Source organism: Argopecten irradians, unplaced genomic scaffold (genome assembly GCF_041381155.1).
Source record: "Argopecten irradians isolate NY unplaced genomic scaffold, Ai_NY scaffold_0361, whole genome shotgun sequence".
In the NCBI taxonomy this organism is placed as follows: domain Eukaryota; kingdom Metazoa; phylum Mollusca; class Bivalvia; order Pectinida; family Pectinidae; genus Argopecten; species Argopecten irradians.
The window spans coordinates 37,343-61,103 of NW_027187828.1; the positions used below are offsets into that span (position 1 = coordinate 37,343).

At 33.7% G+C, this 23,761-nt stretch overlaps 1 protein-coding gene across 1 annotated transcript; it reads left to right on the forward strand.

Moving 5' to 3' along the window:
* Positions 1-12,842: 12,842 nt before the first annotated feature.
* On the forward strand, positions 12,843-23,498 carry LOC138312538 (fatty acid desaturase 2-like; the record flags this gene model as incomplete). Its single annotated transcript, XM_069253364.1, has 5 exons — positions 12,843-13,161; positions 21,065-21,154; positions 21,731-21,928; positions 22,724-22,825; positions 23,312-23,498. Coding segments are annotated over exons 1-5 (781 nt in total), but the record flags the coding sequence as incomplete, so codon positions are not given.
* Between the last annotated feature and the right edge of the window lie 263 nt (positions 23,499-23,761).

The following is a 23,761-nucleotide window of genomic DNA, read 5'->3' on the forward strand; positions in this document are numbered from 1 at the left end:
ATCTTCTCAATTTTACTTCCGGATTCAAAGTTTGGATTTACAATGTATATTGTTTTAATACAATGTAATATAAATAAGTATTTAAAATTATGTCATTTTTATAATTTACTGTATATGTTACTAATACTGTATACGTAATCCGTAAAAGTATAAACAAAAAATCATACATTATAAATTACCACTATACGTGGTAGGAAAAGTGAAAGTGAAAGTAAAAACATGACATTTTTTAAATGTACTGCAGTGGTAAAACTTGTGATTCGAGTGTTAAAGATTGATAAGTCAATGGTTATATTATCAGTATAACTGCAAATTAGAAAACGATCCAAAGAAGACAGGACTTAAACTAAGGCTGAAAAACTAATACAAGTAACTGGGGTTTTTTTCCTCGTAATAACTTATCACATTGATTTATTTTCACACATTTTGTACATTTCAGTGCAGAACATTCAAGTATTAATGTTGCCTAAGTCAAGTTTATATAAAAAGAAAGTTGTATGCACTATGCTGACTTGTAATGTCAAATTAAATTGATTTTTTTAGTTAAAAACTAAACAGGCATATATGTTAAGTGTAGGATCAGAGATTCTTCATCTATCAATCAGAGATTCTTCATCTATCAAGAACTAACTTACTGGTTATACAGAGAATGCATGGTTAGTCAGATTAGTACTAATTTTGTGGAATATCGCGGTTTTATTATCTGCTATCAGAGAATACCTGAATCAAGTTGACTCTGAAAATATATGTCAAATTTTATTCCTACTAACATTAAATATTTCATATTGATCTGTACAATATAACGAACAAAAATAGCATAACTCCTACCGGGAGGAGAAGATGGGTTGATATTTCTAAAATTTCCTTTACAATAACGAAAAATTGTAAGCTTCAGTACATGTAGTTTCAATATATATCATAGCAGATTCACTTAGCAATTTTACTTTGAAATGATAATTTACTTTGAAAAAACAATGTGTTACAAATTATATAAGTACATGTACTAGTACAGAAGATCTTGTAAATATTACGTAAATGTATTACAATTTCATTTTATATATATTTTAAACACCTCCCGATTTTTTCATTTAATTTGCGTAAACAACCAAACGATAAGATGTCGTTATAAAATGACACTTAATCCTCTAAACAATAGAACAGCCAACCCTAGATTACTTCTTATTGTTTTGATGTGGCAGTGATTTATATATACTCTTTAAATCTCTGGATGTGGTCATGTTCAATGTATCACACCTTCACTCTTGGCTGTACACTGCTACAGATACGGAGAGATGTATATATATGGTGCACGTGGTTATCTATCCTATAATCTTTGAAATATTTTTCTCGCAAACCCAGCTCCCTGCCGCTCCGAACCGCTGTAAATGAAAATGTGTATGAGCAAGGGACGTCAGAAACATTATATAACATGTGCTGAGAATATGTATTACAGTATTTACAGTAAAACCTCTCTGTTAAAACCACCCAGTGGTCAGAGTAAAAGTGGTCTTAATAGCGATGTGGTCTTAATTCTGAGGTGGACCAGGTTTCATCTCTGACGATCAAGAACAGTAACTTTAGATCTGTATCCTAGCTGACCGGTACATAATACATGTACTGTATTTTTGTTTCAAAATAAAACAAAAATATTTTAAAAAAAGGTAATATATAGGTATATATAAATGTATATCATATTTTAATGCATGCGTATCAAATCAAAACCAATAATTTACGAATATTTCTATTTTTTCAAGTTTGATAAATTAGGGACATATAATGACTATGCCATTTTTTCTAGAGCATAACCATATTTTTTCATTAAAAAAAGTTTATGGTGTGTGCTTATTTAAATCTTAAACTGAATTACACTGAAGTTATTGTTGACAATCAAAATGAAAATGCTTTTATAGACATTAAATTCTATTATGTTCTAATTATAATTCAAATATATATCGTTAGTTTAATTATCACATAGTATCAACTGAGGTAAATGGGAAACTATGTGTTTTAAAATCGGTATTGATCTGTGTAAGTTCTAAATCGTTTTGAATTATCCCGCCAAGTGCAATGATTGGTCAAATAATAACTTACGATGACAATCGGTAACGTGTTTGAAAGAATACTACGCAATAGTCAAGCGTATTTTTAACAAATGCAAAACACCGATTGTTAGACAATCGGATCACCTCGTCATTTTCTCCGAATCTAGAGTTCGAGGAAGTGGGCGAGGTGTTCCGATTGATGTGTACCAAAAACACATAGAGATTCGCAATTCAGCTGAAAATCCGATCGACAGCGCTTGCGGTCCCCTTTTGTTTGTGTTCAGCGAAGCGTATCGCGCGATCGATAATTATCGGGTGCTTCATGGTAGTGGAGCGGCTAAGGTCGATTTTTTGACAAAATCGTTCAAAATTTGAAGAAAACATGAAACTTTGCATATGACCTCTTTAGGACATGAGGATTCAGGAAAAAAAATGGACCCCAAAAAATCACGGCCCCTGGTGGCCGCCATATTGGATTTCAAAATGGCTGTCAAAAACCACCTTCTGCGACCCATATCTCGCGTTCTATACCAGCTAGGCCCAATTTTAAAAGTCTACACCCATATTATTGCTACCATCCAAGGATGGTAGTATTATAATCGGTCGCTTTGCCTGCCATGTTGTTTGGATTTCACATGGTTATAAATAGTTTGTTCACTTTGATTGGCTGGCCAAAACGATTTAGGCGTGTTAATTGATTGCTTGATGTTGAAGATTTCATGTGTGTAAGGGGTACCAGTGGGGAAATTATAGCAAACAAATTATCATTTGATAAACCCAGAGAAGTCCGAATGTTTTTTTTTCTGGTTGTCGGACATTATTCTCAGAAATCACACAAGGCGGCGCTACAAGTACTATATATATATATATATATAAAATAATATATATATATATATATATATATATAGAATATGAGTTCGCAATCGGATCCCCTCGGAGAAATTCGGTGATTTGCCGAGTTTTGTCTACATATCCTAACTAGATGATCATGAACTACTAAACACTGTCCGTACATGCCTATGAGAGATGCTGAAACAAAGTTAGGTTTCACTTAAAGGATATTTGTGGAATTGTATGCGCTACAATAAATTACAGTTTTAACCGAAATGTTATGCTTGTTTCTATGCGTATGAGTTCTATGCCCCTAGCTGCACCTTCTGAACAACAAAACGTTAATTTTCATAACGCAGGTCGTATTATGTTTCCCGACGTCTTCATAATATTACAACGCGTTAGTTAACTATTTCTGCGGCAGACGGCAAACCTTCAACTTGTTTGGTGTTGTAACCTCATCTTTGGCCATTATATTGTGTTATAGATTGTTTAAAAAAAACTTCGGAAAGGTAGCATAGTGGCCCTTTCATGAATATCATGAAGTTGATTATCTTTTACATTGAATGCGAAAGCATTTGAATTATCATTCTTCACAAATGAAATGTCATAAGAACTACAGTGTATGTCAGCTACATGTAACTGAAAAGAACAATGCGTCAAGATTTCCTATTATTGCTTCAGGAGATAATGTTGTATGGTAGCCTTCTTAGCTTTTTGGGAAGCTAATACTTGTTTGATACTTAGGAACATTCTGAGAGTATTAAACTTCATGAAGAAGTACCGCCATTTTGTATTTCAAGATGGCCGCCAATTTTGCGAGCTATATCTGTATGTAATACATCTAATGGCTAAGCTTACTAAGCAAATAAACACATGCGTGAGAGTATTTAGTTTCTGTAGTGTTCCGCTGTCGTTTCTGGACGAAGTTTCCAAGTCTCACACTACATACATTTAATGGGACCTTCTTCCATTCAACATTGGTAGATTCATCAGTTGCGAGAATGATGTCTGCTAACTCATTAGGGGTAGCCATCTGTGGTATATTCAAAATGTTGTAGAATTTTCTGCCCTTGCAAGTAGATACCGACTAATGAATATCGTTTTTTGTTTTTGTTTCAAAAACCATATAACATACAACAAGGTCAATGTCATTGGGAGTTAAGTTGGCTTGTCACAACAAATTTATTCTCCCATTAAGGACTTACTACCTTTCCTTTACAGACCCACTATATTTCCTTAACAAAAAATGAAAGTTGATTAAATATAATGCTAACATAAGACAATGGCCTTAACGGTGACCAGACTATTGGCACAATACACCTTATACAGTGGTGGCAGAACAACGGTGGATCACTACAAAGGAATGAAATAGATACCATAGAGTTATGTTACAACTTGTAGATAGGCCTATGATTTGATAACACTATGAGTTCTATATATAGTAGTAGATTGATATATACATTTATCACTTAACTGGTCCGTCCAGCCATATCATAAATATCGTAACACGCATGTGTAATAACTCTAGTATGACCTCACATGTAGTTTTGACGTCACAATATATATAGACGTCGCATGATTGTTTCAGTAGACGGAAACGTCATATCCGAGCTGGATTTCTACTGTTTTATATAGAGACGATATTTAAACTTTTGCTTATATTTCTATTAATAAATAAGTTATGTGATAAATATAATCTTACACTCGTGACTATGTGATATGAAATTTATCAAACTCGTTAAATAATTTGATATGCAACTCGCCTAAAGGCTCGTGGCATGTCAAATTATTGAACTCGTTTGATAAATCTCATATCACATAGTCACTCAGGTAAGATCCTCTATTTCTCTTAAACTTTTTATCATTTTATCGCCGCATTCAAACATTAATGGTACTCGTTTCCAATGTCAGTAAATCACAGATTATACATGTAAGTTCTATTTACTTCAGGTTTCACAGTCCATCTTCCATTTTCTATAACATAAGTGCATGTTCGAAGTTCTGAATTGTATGGTTAGTTGCCTATCTGCTGGCTTGACGTTCTCAAGATATTTTCTTTCAAATTCAAACTTACTTTCAAAAAAATAGAATACGTACGACATCCTGTTGATTTCTCCATGTCATTAAACCATTTTTGTACAAATTCATTTTGCAGTCTTTGTTTTACGGTAGATTTTAATGTTATGGATAAAGTTTCAAAGGCAACAATATAAATATACATATTATTTTCGGTATAAGTTCGGTACTGTTATCCAATATCACATAACTGATAACCGTCCACATTTTATTTTTACTCAAAAACTGTGCCGTGTTTGCATCATTATAGCAGAAGTTTGAAATAAAACTACGGATTCTAGATATATGCATGCTAAATTTTGGGATTTTACTCGTAAAAAGATAGTGTTACATTATACTGTTTATTAATTACACTGAAATTTACACCATATGCTATCTAAATCTCAGTCCAGACTAATCCGAACATCATTTTGATATCGCTATCAAATTGGACTGATTATCTAATCTAAAGTATAGATATATACTTGTTTGAATTTTTGAAGTGGTGTAAATGGAATGTTTTTAAACTAAAAATATCTACATCATAAAGCTAGAATAACCATTTACTCGAAAAACTCAATTTGTAGATCTAACGTATACGTATATATGTGTGCTGTATACATGTATAGTACTAGGCTTACCTTGTGTACCTTGTAGTCGACACTACCCGTATATACGTAAATCACGACCAAAACCAACCGATAGCGCTAAAAGCTAGGCGATTCGTTGGGTGGCACTTAATTTTTCATTCACCCAAAGCAATATCCTGTCGTATTATCAAAAAAATTTTGGCTGCACAAATCCTTTAAAGTAACAGCCTGATAAACACGTTAGTCAAATAGTGTGCACGATTGTGATTATCTGAAAGTACTAGATTTACAAAGCGTACTTACCTTTCCTATCAAGTGATACGAACCCGTCTAACGACTGTTAGATTATGTCAACTGATGCATCTATAATGAGCATTTGCTATTTCTCGGAACCGTTCTGTTTCCATGAAAAACTACAGCGTGACCTAATTTCAATAATCTTCTCAATTTTACTTCCGGATTCAAAGTTTGAATTTACAATGTATATTGTTTTAATACAATGTAATATAAATAAGTATTTAAAATTATGTCATTTTTATAATTTACTGTATATGTTACTAATACTGTATACGTAATCCGTAAAAGTATAAACAAAAAATCATACATTATAAATTACCACTATACGTGGTAGGAAAAGTGAAAGTGAAAGTAAAAACATGACATTTTTTAAATGTACTGCAGTGGTAAAACTTGTGATTCGAGTGTTAAAGATTGATAAGTCAATGGTTATATTATCAGTATAACTGCAAATTAGAAAACGATCCAAAGAAGACAGGACTTAAACTAAGGCTGAAAAACTAATACAAGTAACTGGGTTTTTTTCCTCGTAATAACTTATCACATTGATTTATTTTCACACATTTTGTACATTTCAGTGCAGAACATTCAAGTATTAATGTTGCCTAAGTCAAGTTTATATATAAAAAGAAAGTTGTATGCACTATGCTGACTTGTAATGTCAAATTAAATTGATTTTTGTTTTGTTAAAAACTAAACAGGCATATATGTTAAGTGTAGGATCAGAGATTCTTCATCTATCAAGAACTAACTTACTGGTTATACAGAGAATGCATGGTTAGTCAGATTAGTACTAATTTTGTGGAATATCGCGGTTTTATTATCTGCTATCAGAGAATACCTGAATCAAGCTGACTCTGGAAATATATGTCAAATTTTATTCCTACTAACATTAAATATTTCATATTGATCTGTACAATATAACGAACAAAAATAGCATAACTCCTACCGGGAGGAGAAGATGGGTTGATATTTCTAAAATTTCCTTTACAATAACGAAAAATTGTAAGCTTCAGTACATGTAGTTTCAATATATATCATAGCAGATTCACTTAGCAATTTTACTTTGAAATGATAATTTACTTTGAAAAAAACAATGTGTTACAAATTATATAAGTACATGTACTAGTACAGAAGATCTTGTAAATATTACGTAAATGTATTACAATTTCATTTTATATATATTTTAAACACCTCCCGATTTTTTCATTTAATTTGCGTAAACAACCAAACGATAAGATGTCGTTATAAAATGACACTTAATCCTCTAAACAATAGAACAGCCAACCCTAGATCACTTCTTATTGTTTTGATGTGGCAGAGATTTATATATACTATTTAAATCTCTGGATGTGGTCATGTTCAATGTATCACACCTTCACTCTTGGCTGTACACTGCTACAGATACGGAGAGATGTATATATATGGTGCACGTGGTTATCTATCCTATAATCTTTGAAATATTTTTCTCGAGCAAGGGACGTCAGAAACATTATATAACATGTGCTGAGAATATGTATTACAGTATTTACAGTAAAACCTCTCTGTTAAAACCACCCAGTGGTCAGAGTAAAAGTGGTCTTAATAGCGATGTGGTCTTAATTCTGAGGTGGACCAGGTTTCATCTCTGACGATCAAGAACAGTAACTTTAGATCTGTATCCTAGCTGACCGGTACATAATACATGTACTGTATTTTTGTTTCAAAATAAAACAAAAATATTTAAAAAAGGTAATATACGTGTATATATAAATGTATATCATATTTTAATGCATGCGTATCAAATCAAAACCAATAATTTACGAATATTTCTATTTTTTCAAGTTTGATAAATTAGGGACATATAATGACTATGCCATTTTTTCTAGAGCATAACCATATTTTTTTCATTAAAAAAAGTTTATGGTGTGTGCTTATTTAAATCTTAAACTGAATTACACTGAAGTTATTGTTGACAATCAAAATGAAAATGCTTTTATAGACATTACTTTCTATTATGTTCTAATTATAATTCAAATATATATCGTTAGTTTAAAGCGAATAGTCGGGCAAGTGACTGTAAAATCGTTAAAAATGGTATTAATATATCCGGTATAATTTCTTATGAATTAGAAAAATAAAACTTTCCGTCAAAATCGCTGTACATGCGAAGAAAATAATAATATCTATGGGAATCCTAAAAGTCCTCCCGACCGGCTATGAGTGCAGTTCAACCTTAACGCATGCGCAACACCCATCACTCTCCGTAGTAAACAAAACATGGCTACCGTAGTTTTGAACCAAAATGTTTCCGCCAAAACAACCAACTGACTCACCTAAAATGCGAAAGGAAAGGCAATGGAGCAGCGACAATCCCAACAACTGACTCGGTAAACATTACGACGCATGGAGAGTGTTAATACAACTTGTTATAGTGAAGAGAACAGTTCAAACGAGCACGCGGCTCCGGACCGCTACTGTACGTACCTACATGTAGGCCTACTACCATGTACTCCCTGCTCAGCTGATAGTGAGTGAGTCTTCGTATTTTGATCATTATGTAAATAGTCCCTTGCAGTATTTTTTCATAAATGAGTGGTCACATATGGTCACATGTTTCATACCTGTTCCCCAATCGCGTAAAACGTAACCCTGGGGAAAATAGCGGTTCTTTAGTGGGGCCTCTTTAGGGGTAATGAATGCCCTGTATATTTATAAAATGTACCGTTGTAATGCATGTACAGTTAGAATGTAACCGCTAGTGTATTATCAAGCTAAGATTTGTTTCAATTAATCTACAATATTATGCTACCGGTCAATTCATACAGTTCTGATGTATATATTTATAGATTTTTAATTTGTAAATTTTTGTTCTGTACATGTTCTGGTAGTACACATACATTGTATATAGGATTTACATTGTAGGTTAATTGGTAAAATTGTATGTATATGTTCTGATATACACATATACATATGTACATGTAGGTTTTAGCTTGTTCTTTAGATATATTTGGAGGACACATACAATATTATTTCTGGTCATAATAATAAATAGTGTTTGTATATTTATTACAACTGTACCTGGTTCATGTGTATATGACAAACTTTACAGAGTTGAAATGTACTGCAGCCATGTATCATTTATAATTATTCTGAATTTTTGTTGGAACTATAGATAATGAATTTTGTATCTTTTTTGAAACAATACTTGATTCTATCAAATGCATCAGTGACACATTCACAACTTATAAAATGTTTTCTCTAAAATAAAAAAAACCTTGTAGAATGAACCTACATTTATTCATTTATATATATTTGAAATTGATCATTTCAATTTTTGTCATATTCAACATATATAAAAAATTGTTGGTTCTTTTTTTCAGGCACCATGCATGCATAGTGACATGAATACAGAAAGTTCATCCCTTGGACCTGTATACAAGTGTATGTATACATATACATACAATTAGCATCATATGAAGACTGAAGAATGTTGATTTGAGTGCTCTTGAAAGTAAACTTTTCCAATATGGACCTAGAAGATCATGAACAGAACATTTAAACAGTATAAATTTATTAAATGTTCCTTTCAACTGTAATCATTAAATAAAATTATGATGCAATACTTTTTCATTGTTTAACTTTGTAGAAATATTTGTTTATATTAGTCCTCTAGATCCAGTGATTATAATTCTTGCATCCATATGCCTGCCCATTTGTTTGTCAGGGCTTGTGAGATAGCTTTTCAATTACTTTTAAAATATAAGGATTTTTTTTTACATATAGCAATATAGATACCATTGTCTTAGGATTTCTAAATTCTACTTTACAAGAGAGTAGACTCAACATATAAATAAAACCATAAAACTAGCAAGTTATCTGAAATGTTAAAAATCTTTTTGTCTGAACCAAATTTCACATTTATTGTCTATGCGTAACTTGTACATAGACCATTTATGTATTAATACTGTTGTAACAGTGATTACAAACACATAGACTAAAATGTAGTATGTAGTACTATGCACATCTGTCTTTGATTTGAGTTCTAAACAAAAAAGTGGTACCTATTGGGAAGTTGTGACTTGGGCGGAGGGTGAAATACAGAAGAAATAGCTACACATGGAAAAAAGAAAGATATACAGTACCATATGGATTCAAAGTTGCTCCAAAATCAATGAGACTAAATAAACAAAAAAAAAGCCATGTAAACCCCAAATATGCAATGACCAGATCAATGATAAAGCACCCTTCCACTTCCAGTTATCTGTAGCTATTTCTTCTATATTTCAACCCCCCACTCAAGTTACAACTTCCCAACCTCATGATTCTTCTGTCTTTTAGCCCCCCCACCCCCACCCCACCCCCCCCCCCCCCCCAACACACACATACCTGATTGATTGTCATGCTATTTCAGGTTCCTATTCAGGTATTATTCCTAAAAACCAAAAAGGGTATACACACTGTGTACTCTCAAAGGAGGGGGAACCACTTCATTCAAAAATGGAATTTACAATTTCATCTTAATTTTGAAATTTTCAATTAAATTATTAATTACTGGACTATTAAAACAGTATAGAACCCCTCGGCTACAGACAAAATACTGTGGTACACATTTCTCTTAATTACTTTTCTTCAACTCAATCATCTTTTTCTCCAGAGCACAAAAAGAACAGGAAACAACAGAAAAGGAAAGTAACATACATGTAGGCCTATATGTTTTTTGGAAATATATATGATGTGTTAATTCTCACAGCATAGGCCTACATGAATGTAAGGGGTACCAGTGGGGAATAAATTACAGTTTTAACCGAAATGTTATGCTTGTTTCTATATTATGTAAAGGCCCCTAGCTGCACCTTCTGAACAACAAAACGTTAATTTTCATAACGCAGGTCGTATTATGTTTCCCGACGTCTTCATAATATTACAACGCGTTAGTTAACTATTTCTGCGGCAGACGGCAAACCTTCAACTTGTTTGGTGTTGTAACCTCATCTTTGGCCATTATATTGTGTTATAGATTGTTTAAAAAAACTTCGGAAAGGTAGCATAGTGGCCCTTTCATGAATATCATGAAGTTGATTATCTTTTACATTGAATGCGAAAGCATTTGAATTATCATTCTTCACAAATGAAATGTCATAAGAACTACAGTGTATGTCAGCTACATGTAACTGAAAAGAACAATGCGTCAAGATTTCCTATTATTGCTTCAGGAGATAATGTTGTATGGTAGCCTTCTTAGCTTTTTTGGGAAGCTAATGCTTGTTTGATACTTAGGAACATTCTGAGAGTATTAAACTTCATGAAAAAGTACCGCCATTTTGTATTTCAAGATGGCCGCCAACTTTGCGAGCTATATCTGTATGTAATACATCTAATGGCTAAGCTTACTTTAAGCAAATAAACACATGTGTGAGAGTATTTAGTTTCTGTAGTGTTTGATACATAAATAATTTTATTCTTATTTTAACTTCAAAATGACCGCCATCTTAATTAAATTCCAAGATGGCTGTTTGAATTAAAGTTGTCTCCGTATTTCACTCTGTAAGAGAAGTAAAAAGTTAAAATGTTGATACTTATGAGATGCCTTGAATGATCTTGGAAGAAATTCCTGAATTGAAACTCTACAGATGATCATCTTTCATGTGCTTCATCGAGTCCTCAATTGGAAGATCTTCAAAGTCGCAAGTCAACAGTGATTGGCCAAATCTCTCTCCATTTGTGGATAACACCCAGCTCTTACCTTGTCGCTTCTACTGCGATCAGTCGGACGCCTTCTCTCCTGTTTTGAGAGTACATCTACAGCTGATTTCTTCTCACTACCTGAAATATCTCACACTCTATCTGAAAGATAAATATTCTATATATCTTCCTTCCGGATGTGCTTCATATCAACTGTATGTCCAATCTGGTATCAGTAAATTGCTTAAATGACAGACCGTGGAATGGCACATACATCCAAGTTTATATTCGAGTAAAAAATCCATTTTCATGGCTTCAAATTTTTAGAATTTTTAAACGCAGAGTGAAAACACATTATAGAATAATGGTTTAGTATACAATTTCTTTATCCTAAATATTTTTTTCTTTCAAAGTTATATGCACATTTGTATGTATTCGTGTTCAATAAACTACATTGTATTTTGGTTAAAATGTCTAAACTTGGTCTCATATCCATTTATATTCTAAAATACAAAAAAGAATCAGCAAAAATACAAATCAATGAAATATATTTATAACATTCATGAATAACTAGGCAAAAGACATGCCGTGCAACTGCAGGTCTTTTTAAATTCTCACATATAATATACATGAGATCAATGCACCCGGGACATGTGTACAATATCTGTGATGCACACAGTAATTACATGTACAGTTGAGTGTAAGCTAACCTTTGCACCTAGTGCACGTACATATATATACTACGTTTAAACTACAGGTACATGTAGAATCTTGATTACCAGCGTGCTAAATACCAATATATATATATATAAGCTTACATGTATGATTCAGCGTAGATCTACATGATCTACAGTAAAATTAAGTGATACATTAATATTGTATCCTATATACAATGTATGCTCAAAAGTGAGAAAAATGTTATTGATGAAATATTTTTTTCTGTCACATTCCAATAAAATATGAAAATGAAAGTGTTTTTTGTTGTTTATTTTTTTTTGAAAATCATGATGCAGGCCTAACATTTTTTAATGATCAATAATCGCTATTTTGTCGAACAATTTTAAGTGTTTTAGGGTTAACTGTTAGGGGCCTATCACCTTTAAGATACCTAATGTGTTGAGCTTCATTTAAATAAAGCTAATTTTGTTTGTCGGAGAGTCAGTAATTCACTGGTTACTTAACAATTAAGGGGGTAGATAGGTCATGTTTTCCTACACATACAGACTCGTTTTCATAACTTTACATTTGAATAGGACCGTAGACAACATATGTTGTGGTTACCAACAGACCACCCTCTATCAACAAAACTACTTCAAAATCTGTGTGTGTAAAACGTTTGATTTGCGTACTGGCATGACTTAGATTAATTGAGCGTCTGATCAACATCGACTCTTCGTTGCGAAGTGTGTTGTGTAAGTCGGCACGTAGGAAAGTTTACTGTGCCGTTTCGTAACTTGTTCGTGCACTTCGCCAGGATGGGGAAAGGAGGAAAAGCTTCCGAAAATGGATCTGCATTTATGCCTCCTAAGTACGTCTCCATGGATGATGTACGAGAGCACAACCGGAAGGGGGATAGCTGGTTGATGATTGAAGGAAAAGTTTATGATACTAGCCGATGGGGAAGCAAACATCCCGGAGGGGCGAAAATCCTGGGTCATTATGCAGGGGAAGACGCTACGGTGAGATTGTCGTGCATACATGCATGACTTCTTCTTCTTCTTCTTATGTGTACGGGACGCCGTCAAAGTATGACGATTATGTCACGGGGGGCCTGTAGGGGTGCAAGGGTGTGAAAGGATTAGATTTGTGATTTTTTTTTTTTTTTTTTTTTTTTAGTATATAGATAAAAGGTGTGTGCAGAACTATTTTGTGAGGGCTTCAAGGGCTACGTTCGAAATATGTGCCTTGAAGTCCTCGAGTGTAGTGCATTGTACTGCTGCTACAGGGAGGAGATTCCATTGTGTTATTGTTTGTGGGAAAAATGAGTATTTGTATGTGACCTTTGCAGCAGAGATTTGTCTGAAGCAGTGTGGATTGGAGTGTCTGGTTCTGTGGTCTACTGGTATGAGTATGGTCTGGTATTCGACGGCAACTATATTGTGTATTATTTTGTAGAAAAGTATCAATCTTGTGTGTAGCCGTCGTGTCTGTAGTGTTGGCCAGTTGAGTTGATGTATCATGTTTGTAACTGAACTGGTGTCTTGATATTTGTTGTGAACATATCTTGCTGCTCTGCGTTGTGTTTTTTCTATCTGTTGAATTTGGTGTGTGTTGTGGGGGTCCCATATGGAAGAGCAGTATTCCAGTTTGGGTCGAACTAGTGCTTTGTATGCGTGTGCTTTTATGTGTGGTGAATTAATTTTTAAGTTGCGCTTTAAAAACCCTAGTGATCTGTTTGCATTTGCGGTGATATTATTTATGTGCAAGTCCCATTTTAGGTTTTTTTGTAGTGTTAGTCCTAGATATTTGCTTGAGTTTACTTGCTCGAGTGTGTGATTGTGGAGTGTGTAGTTGTGGTGTATTTTGTTGCGTTTTGGTGTAACACTGATTATGTTGCATTTATCTGGGTGAAATTTCATTAGCCAGTCTGTTTCCCATTGTGCTGCTGCGTCCAGATCTTTCTGTAGTTTTATTGTGTCGTCTTTGTTGTTTATTGTTTTGTATATAATACTGTCGTCTGCGAATAGTCTTAGTGTGCTGTACTGCATGTATTGATGGAAATCGTTAATGTATATGAGAAACAGAATTGGACCCAAACATGTTCCTTGAGGGACTCCTGAAGTTACTTGTATTTTATTTGATTGTTTTCCCTCAAGTACTACTGTTTGGGTGCGTTGTGAGAGAAAGTCTGTGATCCATTTGTGTGTGTTGCCTGTTATGCCGTAGTATTTTAATTTGTATTGTAGGCGTTTGTGTGGGACTTTGTCAAAGGCTTTGGCAAAGTCCATGATAATAATGTCTGTCTGTTTGTTGCTGTTATTATTGTTTGCGAGGTCGTGTATGAATGTAGCAAGTTGTGTCTCGCATGATCTGGATGATCTGAAGCCGTGTTGTAAGTTGTATAATATGTTGTTGTTCTCCAGATGTGACATTGTGGCGCTTGTAATGATATGTTCCATGAGTTTGCATGTGATACAGGTGAGTGATATGGGTCTGTAGTTAGTGGGGTTGTATCTGTCGCCTTTCTTGTATATGGGGTTAACGTTTGCGTGTTTCCAATCTGTTGGTAATGTGCCTGTATTTAGTGAGTAAGTGAAAAGTTTGGTAAGTATGGGTGCTGTTATGTCCCTAAGTTCTTTTAGTAGTCTGCCGTGTATATTGTCTGGTCCTGTTGCTTTGTGTGGGTTGATGTTTTTGAGGAGGTTATCTATTCCTTGTTGTGTTATGTTTATTTCAGGCATGACTGGGTGTGGTGATGGTCCTTTATCTGGTATGGGGTGATCCTGTTCTGTTGTGAAGGCTGATTTAAATTGTTCATTTAGTATGTTTGCCTTACAAGTGGTGTCTGTCATTAGGTGTCCATCCTTTCTTAGTGCTGTGATATCTGTGTTCTCTTTTCTTGTTGTTTTGATGTATGAGAATAATTTTTTGGGGTTGTATTTTCTTCTTTTTTGTGGTGACTCTTGTTGTTGCTCATCTATTGGTAGGTCTTTTATCATTTTCTCTATGTAGTTTAGATATGCATTTCTAGTGCGTTTTTGTAGTTCTGATTTGCATGCTTTGTATTTCTGTTTGAGCTCTTGGTCTTGTTTGTTTTTGTTCTGTACGTGTAATTTTTGGCGAGGGTCACCTCGCCATTGTGATCGTGGTTGCAAAATTCTCTTACAGTCAATTTCCTCAATATGATTGGCTTAGAAATTGCTCGCAGATACTAGCGCTCCTAGCGGCAGTGTATTCAACAACTTTGATTTTACCGGGAATTTTAAATAGCAAATTTTGAATATGAAAGTTACTGAAATAAGCGTATCTGTAACGTTGAAATAGGAATAGTATATTACGGCTTTCATATCCTTACTATATACACTATCCAAAAGATCTTCTGTTTGAAAATTTTTACCTGATTGTTTACAAAGTATCTAGACTTTTCATCCCCAAAATGGTGTTTACAATGAATGAAGACGTTTCGTCCCAAAAATGCTTCGCTCCGAAGCTGGTTCCCCCCAGACGTTTACTCCCTATTAGAGACGGTTATTCCGCAACGGGAAAAAATGAAATCAATATTTCACCTCGAACATCAAAATTGATACCATAATGAATTTTGTAATTTGAATCAAATTTGTCTCGGAGCAAATACATTCCATGGCGAAATGGAGATGCATTTATCACGGCTGTGTTATGGCACATGGCCTTACTACAATGGAAGAAAGACAACTCTAACAAAATTTTGGACAAACTTGGTCTACTGATAAAATAGCACGTGACAGACAATGAACATTTTGTAAATGTCCAAGGTGGCGTAATCTTAAAACTAACGGCAGTTAATAAGGTATGAATATTTACCACATCCATAATTATCCATAAATTTCATATTAAAGCACATGTAAAACCACTAAACCATACTTTTAAAACATTTTAGTTATTTTCACCACAGGAGCTTGACGTTCTGATCATATACATACAGCATATTCATTAAACTAGGTAATACGAAGTAAATTTTTGGCCGAATGACATAAATCATATATGGAATGTTCATATAACTCGAAGTGATCTTTTTTGAACTACTAGATCGACGAAAATGTCGATTTCTTTTTCATAATTCTTCCATAAAACCTCCGTAAAACGGCACTTAAAAAGCTGTTTCAATTTGTAAAAATGTAGAGAAAACTGTTAATTGTTTAGCAATTATCCTGAGTTATATTTTACCAACAAGCATCAGAGATTAGCAATTAAAACTTACATAAACATATTCCCGACTCTCACTTGCATTGTGTGATCACTCGAGCGGAACTAATCTCTACCACCTGGCACAGTCTTACAAATGCAATCGTACAAAAGCCCACATGATCACTGTTTTTAGTGCGATTACATCTTAGGGTGTGAACAATGTCATTTCAGTAATTACTCTGTTAATACATTTATTGTTTCCTTATGTTTTACAGAATGTCAGCATGCATGTATCATTTCAACTGGAAACAGTCTAGGAGAAGAATTGTGTGAACAAAAAGAAGTAATTTTCAACTGTGGAAGCTTAATATTGTAATCATTTTCAATCCGAAAATAATTACTATCATCATCTTCAAATTCCTTATTGTGAATTTAACTGTAATATGATTTAAAGGGACAATTCACTCAGGCTAATTCTTTAACATAACCAAGAAGTGAAATATGGTATAAATGTATTGTTCTATATTTCTTATGAAACAAATAACGTTAAACATTGACAAATTCCACGTCATTGTTAAGTATTTTAATTAATATCGTTGAAATATCAAATCGTTGATCAATACAATTAAGCAGGTAGAATATGGGCGCTGTACCTATACCCGAGCCAAAGTTACGTACATTAAACAAATGAACTACATAACCACTGCGAAGGTGATAAAATTATTTTGAGGCAAGATAATTCACCTAATAAGGTAAACAAACTATAGTCAGAGCGATTTGAGCAGTTATAGACAAAAGTTGCATTACTCTACGAGCAAGGGACAGGGTTCGGCATACAAGAAGTTCGACCACAATGTGTAATGGCTGACAGCGAGCGAGTTTGAAAATTTCACACACATGTCACCACCACGGGCTTTTCAGGCACATCACAGTAAAACCGACTGATCTAAATTCCATTAGAACTGGGTTTTTCCGATATATGTACAAATTTTCATGTTCTCTTAGAATGAATTGTCCCTTTAAGCATATACCTGATATTTGTTTATATTCTTTGACATGTACATGCTTGAAATGAAATGAATAAATAAAAGATTATTTAAATTTAAAACACAATATGACATTAGCTGTTTATATTTTTTGTCAAAAACATATTAAGCTTAATTATCGTTCATAACACACCAATCATCACCTTCGAGACAATTTAATGAAAATCAATTAAACATTAATTTGTATAACACAGGTCGTCTTATGTTTTCCCCGCCTTGACTATCAATGTTCCCTGATCACTCTGAAAGTATTGATTTTACCTTTTTTTCGGTCACCACATGAACTGCCTTTAAATTAATCACACCAATGAGACATACATTTACTACATTCATTATAACACTGGTAAGGCAATTCTGCAAGATCAGCGAACATTGTTGATTTACCTTGAATATCTACATGCAGAGCATGGTACCATATGTAACAGGGGAGGAGAAAATGTAGCGGCAAGACCGGGATTCGATCCCGGGACTCTCCGAACACTAGCTGAGTGCTCTACCGACTGAACTACCTGGTCATTATTAATCGACCCAGTCCAGTCCCGCTACACTCCTCCCTCCTTTTTTGAATACATACGAGACCCTTTCAAACACCACAACCGTTGGTAGGAGAGAAGAAAAATGTAGCTCTTTCGACTGAGCTACCTGATCACCGATAATCAACCCAGTCTGATCCCGCTACAAATATTTATCTGGTTATTTTATCTCCCTTCCTATTTTCAATCTACCTTTATGACTTAGAATCTTACCTGGTGGAAAAGAATATTTTGTCTTACAAATCTTGACAAATTATGCACACTGTGATTGTTGCAAGCTAAACTATGTATCCGCTAGCTGATTGCTGTTGATTGTTAATGATCTCAAACACACTAATTACTTATTGTGCCAATTTAAGTAAATATATTCTACTCTTTTCAAATATTCCTGATTACTATTCATGTGTAATATCTTAAAACATTGACATGTGCACGGAGTACGGCGGACCAGACCGCCGATGTTTTGGACATCTGCTAGATATTTCAGTTTCAGGTTACGGTGGCCAATAAAAGAAAACAAACAAAAGTACCTGCGCAAATTATACCAGTTTTTTACGGTATATGATATTGGAATATATCCGAAACTTTTTATCATATTATTTGTCAATAACACTGTTATGATATCAGAAATATCTGATGGTCTACAACAAATGTTACATGAATTTTAACAATATTGCATAACATGGAAATTAGAACTTAATATCAGACTGAAACAAATTGTGATATTCTCAAGACGTAAATCGGTACAACAACACCAGTTGATGTTATGGAATACAGAATTAGATTTATAAGAATTGTTTACATATCTAGGTACAGAAAATAATGTTAATGGTAGCGTTTTTAAAGAAAGGGAAAAAACCTGCTGAACAAACAATTAAATCGGTGTTTGCTATTTATAAGAAATAAAGGAATGTATCTCTTCCTGTTCATCTTAAACTGAAAATATTTGATTCACTTGTAATGACAGTTTTATTATACTCATCAGAGGTATGGGGATTTTAAAATAAAAAATGTAGAAAAATTCATTTGTAATTTTGTAAAACAATCCTGAAGTTTTAAGAAAGTGTACAAACAATTTCATGGTCTATGGTGAGCTAACAAGTTATCCGGTTTGAATTGAAGTTCGGATACAATGTATATCAATCAACTTGCTGTTTTACAAAAGAATAATTACAAAACTTGTTAAGAGTAGACCAATTGACCAATTTATTAAAAAATCACATGGTGATATTGATAAGTCTTCAAGAGGACAGACATATTCTATATTTAAGACATTTTGACATAGAAAAGTTTGCCTCGTCTTTCTCTGCTGCAAAACAATACTTGTTAACTGATACTGTGGTCCCAGGAACTTGATGACAATAGTCATTAAGAATGGATATTTTCATTAACATCAAATTAACAAGGAAAATGCTAAAGGTGTTATAAAATCATTTGACATATAACATCATAGGACATATTAGAATGGGCTTCCAATATTTTAGTATGTGTCTCTTATTTTACACCTTGGTGTCCAAGGAATCCTCAAAAGTTCAAACTGGAAGGAACACCAGCCAAATTTATTTCTTATTGTACAAAACTACAGTAGTATTGACCTTAGAAATATATTCCTCCTATCCTCGAGACCGAGCCATTTAGTACTTTCAGTACTTTGATTTACAATTCTTCATGAGTTGACGGATGGGTTTTGTTATCCATGGTAGTTAAGATTTGTATGTGATGTGTTTTTTTGGTATGTTTTTATCTACTGAAATCAGATTTATGACTTATGGGGATAACATATGATTGATCTATATTAATTGCCGTGTTCAATCACATTTGATTTGTGCAATTCAACCGTTTTACTGTACAGGGAGAGGAAACTAATAGGCTAGCCTAATTAATGGGGAAGATTTGTAGCCAGGACAGGAGAAAATGTAGCGGTCAGACCGGGATTCGAACGAGGGACCTCCGAACACTAGCCGAATGCTCTACCGCTGAACTACATTGTTTCCTATGATGGACTTGTTTATAGAATATAACACAAACTGTTCAATGATAGTTCAACTATTCAGAAAAAATAGCTAGGCTACTGGTAGTTCGCTAAAACAGACCATAATCGCTGGCTCAAAATTCAGACTGATCGCCTGTAAGCAGAATTTTAAGCCTGCAAGGCTGCAATACATATAATTATGCATGAAGCCTATTGGCAGGCGACCAATTCTCACCATCACATTCGTTGAATCATGTGTTTTTTGAATGGTTACACACAAATTTTCACACTGCTGGTGACCAAAAAATCACTTTGTTATAAACATAGTTTGTTATACAGATAATACAAATATGGGAACCTTGACAGAGAATGCAAATTACTACTATTAATTCTATTATGGCCCTTTCCAGAGGGAAGTGTTCTGGCCAGGCTTAAAATATTGTTGGTTTGCACTTTTCCGACCCAGAATTTTAACAGTGGGTCGGTAGGTAGGAAAAATATTTTATTTTATCCTGAATTTATTGTGTACACCAGTGATGTTTCACATTCTAGATGTATGTACCCGAATTTACACATACAGTTTCATTGTGATAATTTTGAAGCCTGGACAAGCAATTGTTCAAAGATAATTATGAAAGTTTTTGTTTTTCTAGACACTAGCTCAGATATGATATCATTGTGCAAAATTAAATAAATATTGTCAGAATTTCCCAATAAAAGTTTTTGAGTAGGGCCGTTTCATAGGGGTCGGTCGGGGGAGTGCAAACAATCTTAATTTTAATTTAGGCCTCTCCTATAGTGTTGTCTGGCGAGGTATAGTCCCAGAGTCAAACACGAGGGGACTATACCTAGCCAGACAACACTATAGGAGAACTGTTCACGAGGGAAAGGGCCATAATTAATAGATTTAGTAATCACATGACATTCATTATGACGTCATATATTTGGTCGTGTGCTCATTCCAGGGGGACTATACTTTAGTATAGTTCCCGTAGTCCGGTATAGTCTCCAGTAGTCAAGAAGGACAGGGAACTGTTGCAAAGTAGACCATGGCTGTTATCCAATAGCATTCCCAGTAATGATCATGTGATGTACTAAATTATAACATTTGTTGTTAGCATGCTCTTTATAAACATGTTTACTGTATATAGTTGCTTTACTTGTAATTATATTATATCATTAATTAATGATGTTATTTTTTCTCTAGGATGCGTGGAAGGCATTTCACAATGACAAAGATTTTGTTAAGAAGTTCATGAAGCCTCTATATGTTGGAGATGTGAAGGATAAAGAAGAGGTATTTAAATTATTCTGGTTCTCTGCATGTCTAACACATGCACAATACTCAATGTTATATAACCTCCAAAAATCCAATTTGAGACAAATGTTTCTGATAATTTCGTATACAATTGAAAGTGTACATACAATTGTTAATTTACAGAAAAAATCATTATTTTAAAAACGTATGTGCTAAAGAAGACATTTACAAAATGAATATCATTTTGATGCAACTGGCATATATTTTTGGTAAAAGAACTGTTCATTGAATCCTTCTTTTATTGTAAGTAATTAGTGATAAGTGCACCCCGCCCCCCTACAAGTGCTATTTATCCCTTGTGAAGGAGTTGAAGTTATATAAATGATTAAATGCCCCCTCTTATCCTATTAATTAAACATTGGTTTACAACTGTGATATCGATGCTTACCATTTAAGATGTAAATCACGATGTAATAATGCATTTTAATTCTATAGATGAAACAGAAATTTACTTTTTATCCAAAGTATTTGTATCTTAAGTCTCTGTACAATGCTCTACAATTATACACAACTGAAAAACACAAATATATACATATTCTCATTTTTTTTTTATAGTCTGACATACAAGCTGACTTCCGTGCACTAAGAAAACATGTGGAGGAGAACGAGCTATTGAAGACCAAACCTTTGTTCTATGTTCTACATTTAGGACACATTATTCTCCTGGAGATCATGGCTTATTGTCTCATATCCTACATGGGAGGTTCTACAGCCTCGTTTGTTCTTGGTGCCATGATCCTGGCTGTTGGTCAGGTTCGTATGTATTTTCTCTCATACATTTATTTGTATCTACTGGTGTAATACTGGTTTATGCCATATATGCAATACACTTGTGTCGTCTGAGGCTGTATTGCATGCATGGCTAACCATGCAAATGCAATACAACTTGACAATGTCACTGTATCAACACAATTACTATTTTCTAAATGAATGTGAACGCTTATATATTTTTTTTTTTTTTTTCAAAAACTATTTCTATTATGAATGTAAACAACAGGATTTGCATTAAAAACATTTTCCTGTATCAGTATCAGGAAATTGACTTGTAGTTTTCTTTGAACATATTTCTCAAAATGACATGCTATCGTAATTTCAAAAAATTGTCACAAAGCATAGGGGACGAGAGAAAAATACTCTTTCATTTGCGAAAAAGAGCCTCATATTTAACAACATTTTGTGACCCTATGGTAGAATATCCCTATCCTTTATGTCCACAAATAAAAAAGTAATATTGAACGGCATGTAAACCGGTTTATTTTCATGGTTTCTAACTTTCATGTCTATATGATAATTTTAGAACAATGTAATTTCGTGATTTAGATTACGACGTTTCTATTGTACCTAACTGTACTTACTACTGTAACTTTTATTAATTCCCACAGTCTAATCTGACTACCCTGGAAAACACACATTAAAATTTAATTCTATGCAAAGTATGTGGTTTCTTTGTTGTTTGATTAAGATAAGTTATACAACATGTATGGTACATCGTATCTTGTCCTAAATTGTTGAATATTTTTAATTATCGTTTTTTGGCTTTCTTTTCAGGCTCAAGCTGGATGGTCCCAACACGATTATGGCCATATGTCTGTGTTCCCTAGTCACAAAATAAACCACATTTTTCATCATCTAGTAATAGGTCATCTGAAAGTAAGTTGTTGGTCAACATGTTAAACCAATGTGATAAATTCTATTCAGGGGAAGGGAGATAACTCATTTTCAATATCGAGCTTAAGCTTTTATTTACTTTTGAAGAAAAAACTTGTATGAAGCTAGATTTTAATGATATATTTAAAACAAAACAACAGAACATGGACACTTGTTTTTGATATTTTTTAAGGTTAAATATATTTGTGAATTTTGAAAATTTTAAAATTAAATTTTATGCTGGTAACAAAAACTTGTACCACTATTGAATTTTAAAATCCTGTTAGGTCACGTATGATGCCATATTTGTAATCTGAAAACAAAAGATTTATTTTTTGTATAACTGTGAAAATGCTGTATTAAACTAATATTAACTGCAAAATTTCTGAGAAGTAGCCTGCTACATGTCTCAGAGTGTCAGTGCTCATTGTTACACAAGTACAAAATTATACGATCTATTATATGACATCTGGATTGATTTTGTCACAGGCAGCGTCTTCCCATTGGTGGAATTTCCGACATTTCCAACATCATGCCAAGCCTAATGTACTGAAGAAGGACCCGGACGTAGATGTAGCCTATCTATTCCTATTGGGTGACTATGTACCTAAATCATGGGCCGAGAAAAAGAAGGGATTCATGCCATATCAGCTTCAGAGTAACTACTGGTTTCTAAGTAAGTGAAAAAGTGATGATTTTAATGTTAGGATGCGTGGACAATCGGTTTATCTTGTGTACATATATAAAATATACAATATTTGACGTGAATAAGCACCCACATGGAAACTGAGAGTAGTATCGTTATATCAAATTTTGTGGTCTGTCTTTCACAAAAGTCTAGAATTGCACAAAGAAAAATTCTTAGTATATCAAATTTTCCAAAGAAATCAAATAGTGACATTTACACGCAATTCCCCTCACAATAGTGAAATTGTTATC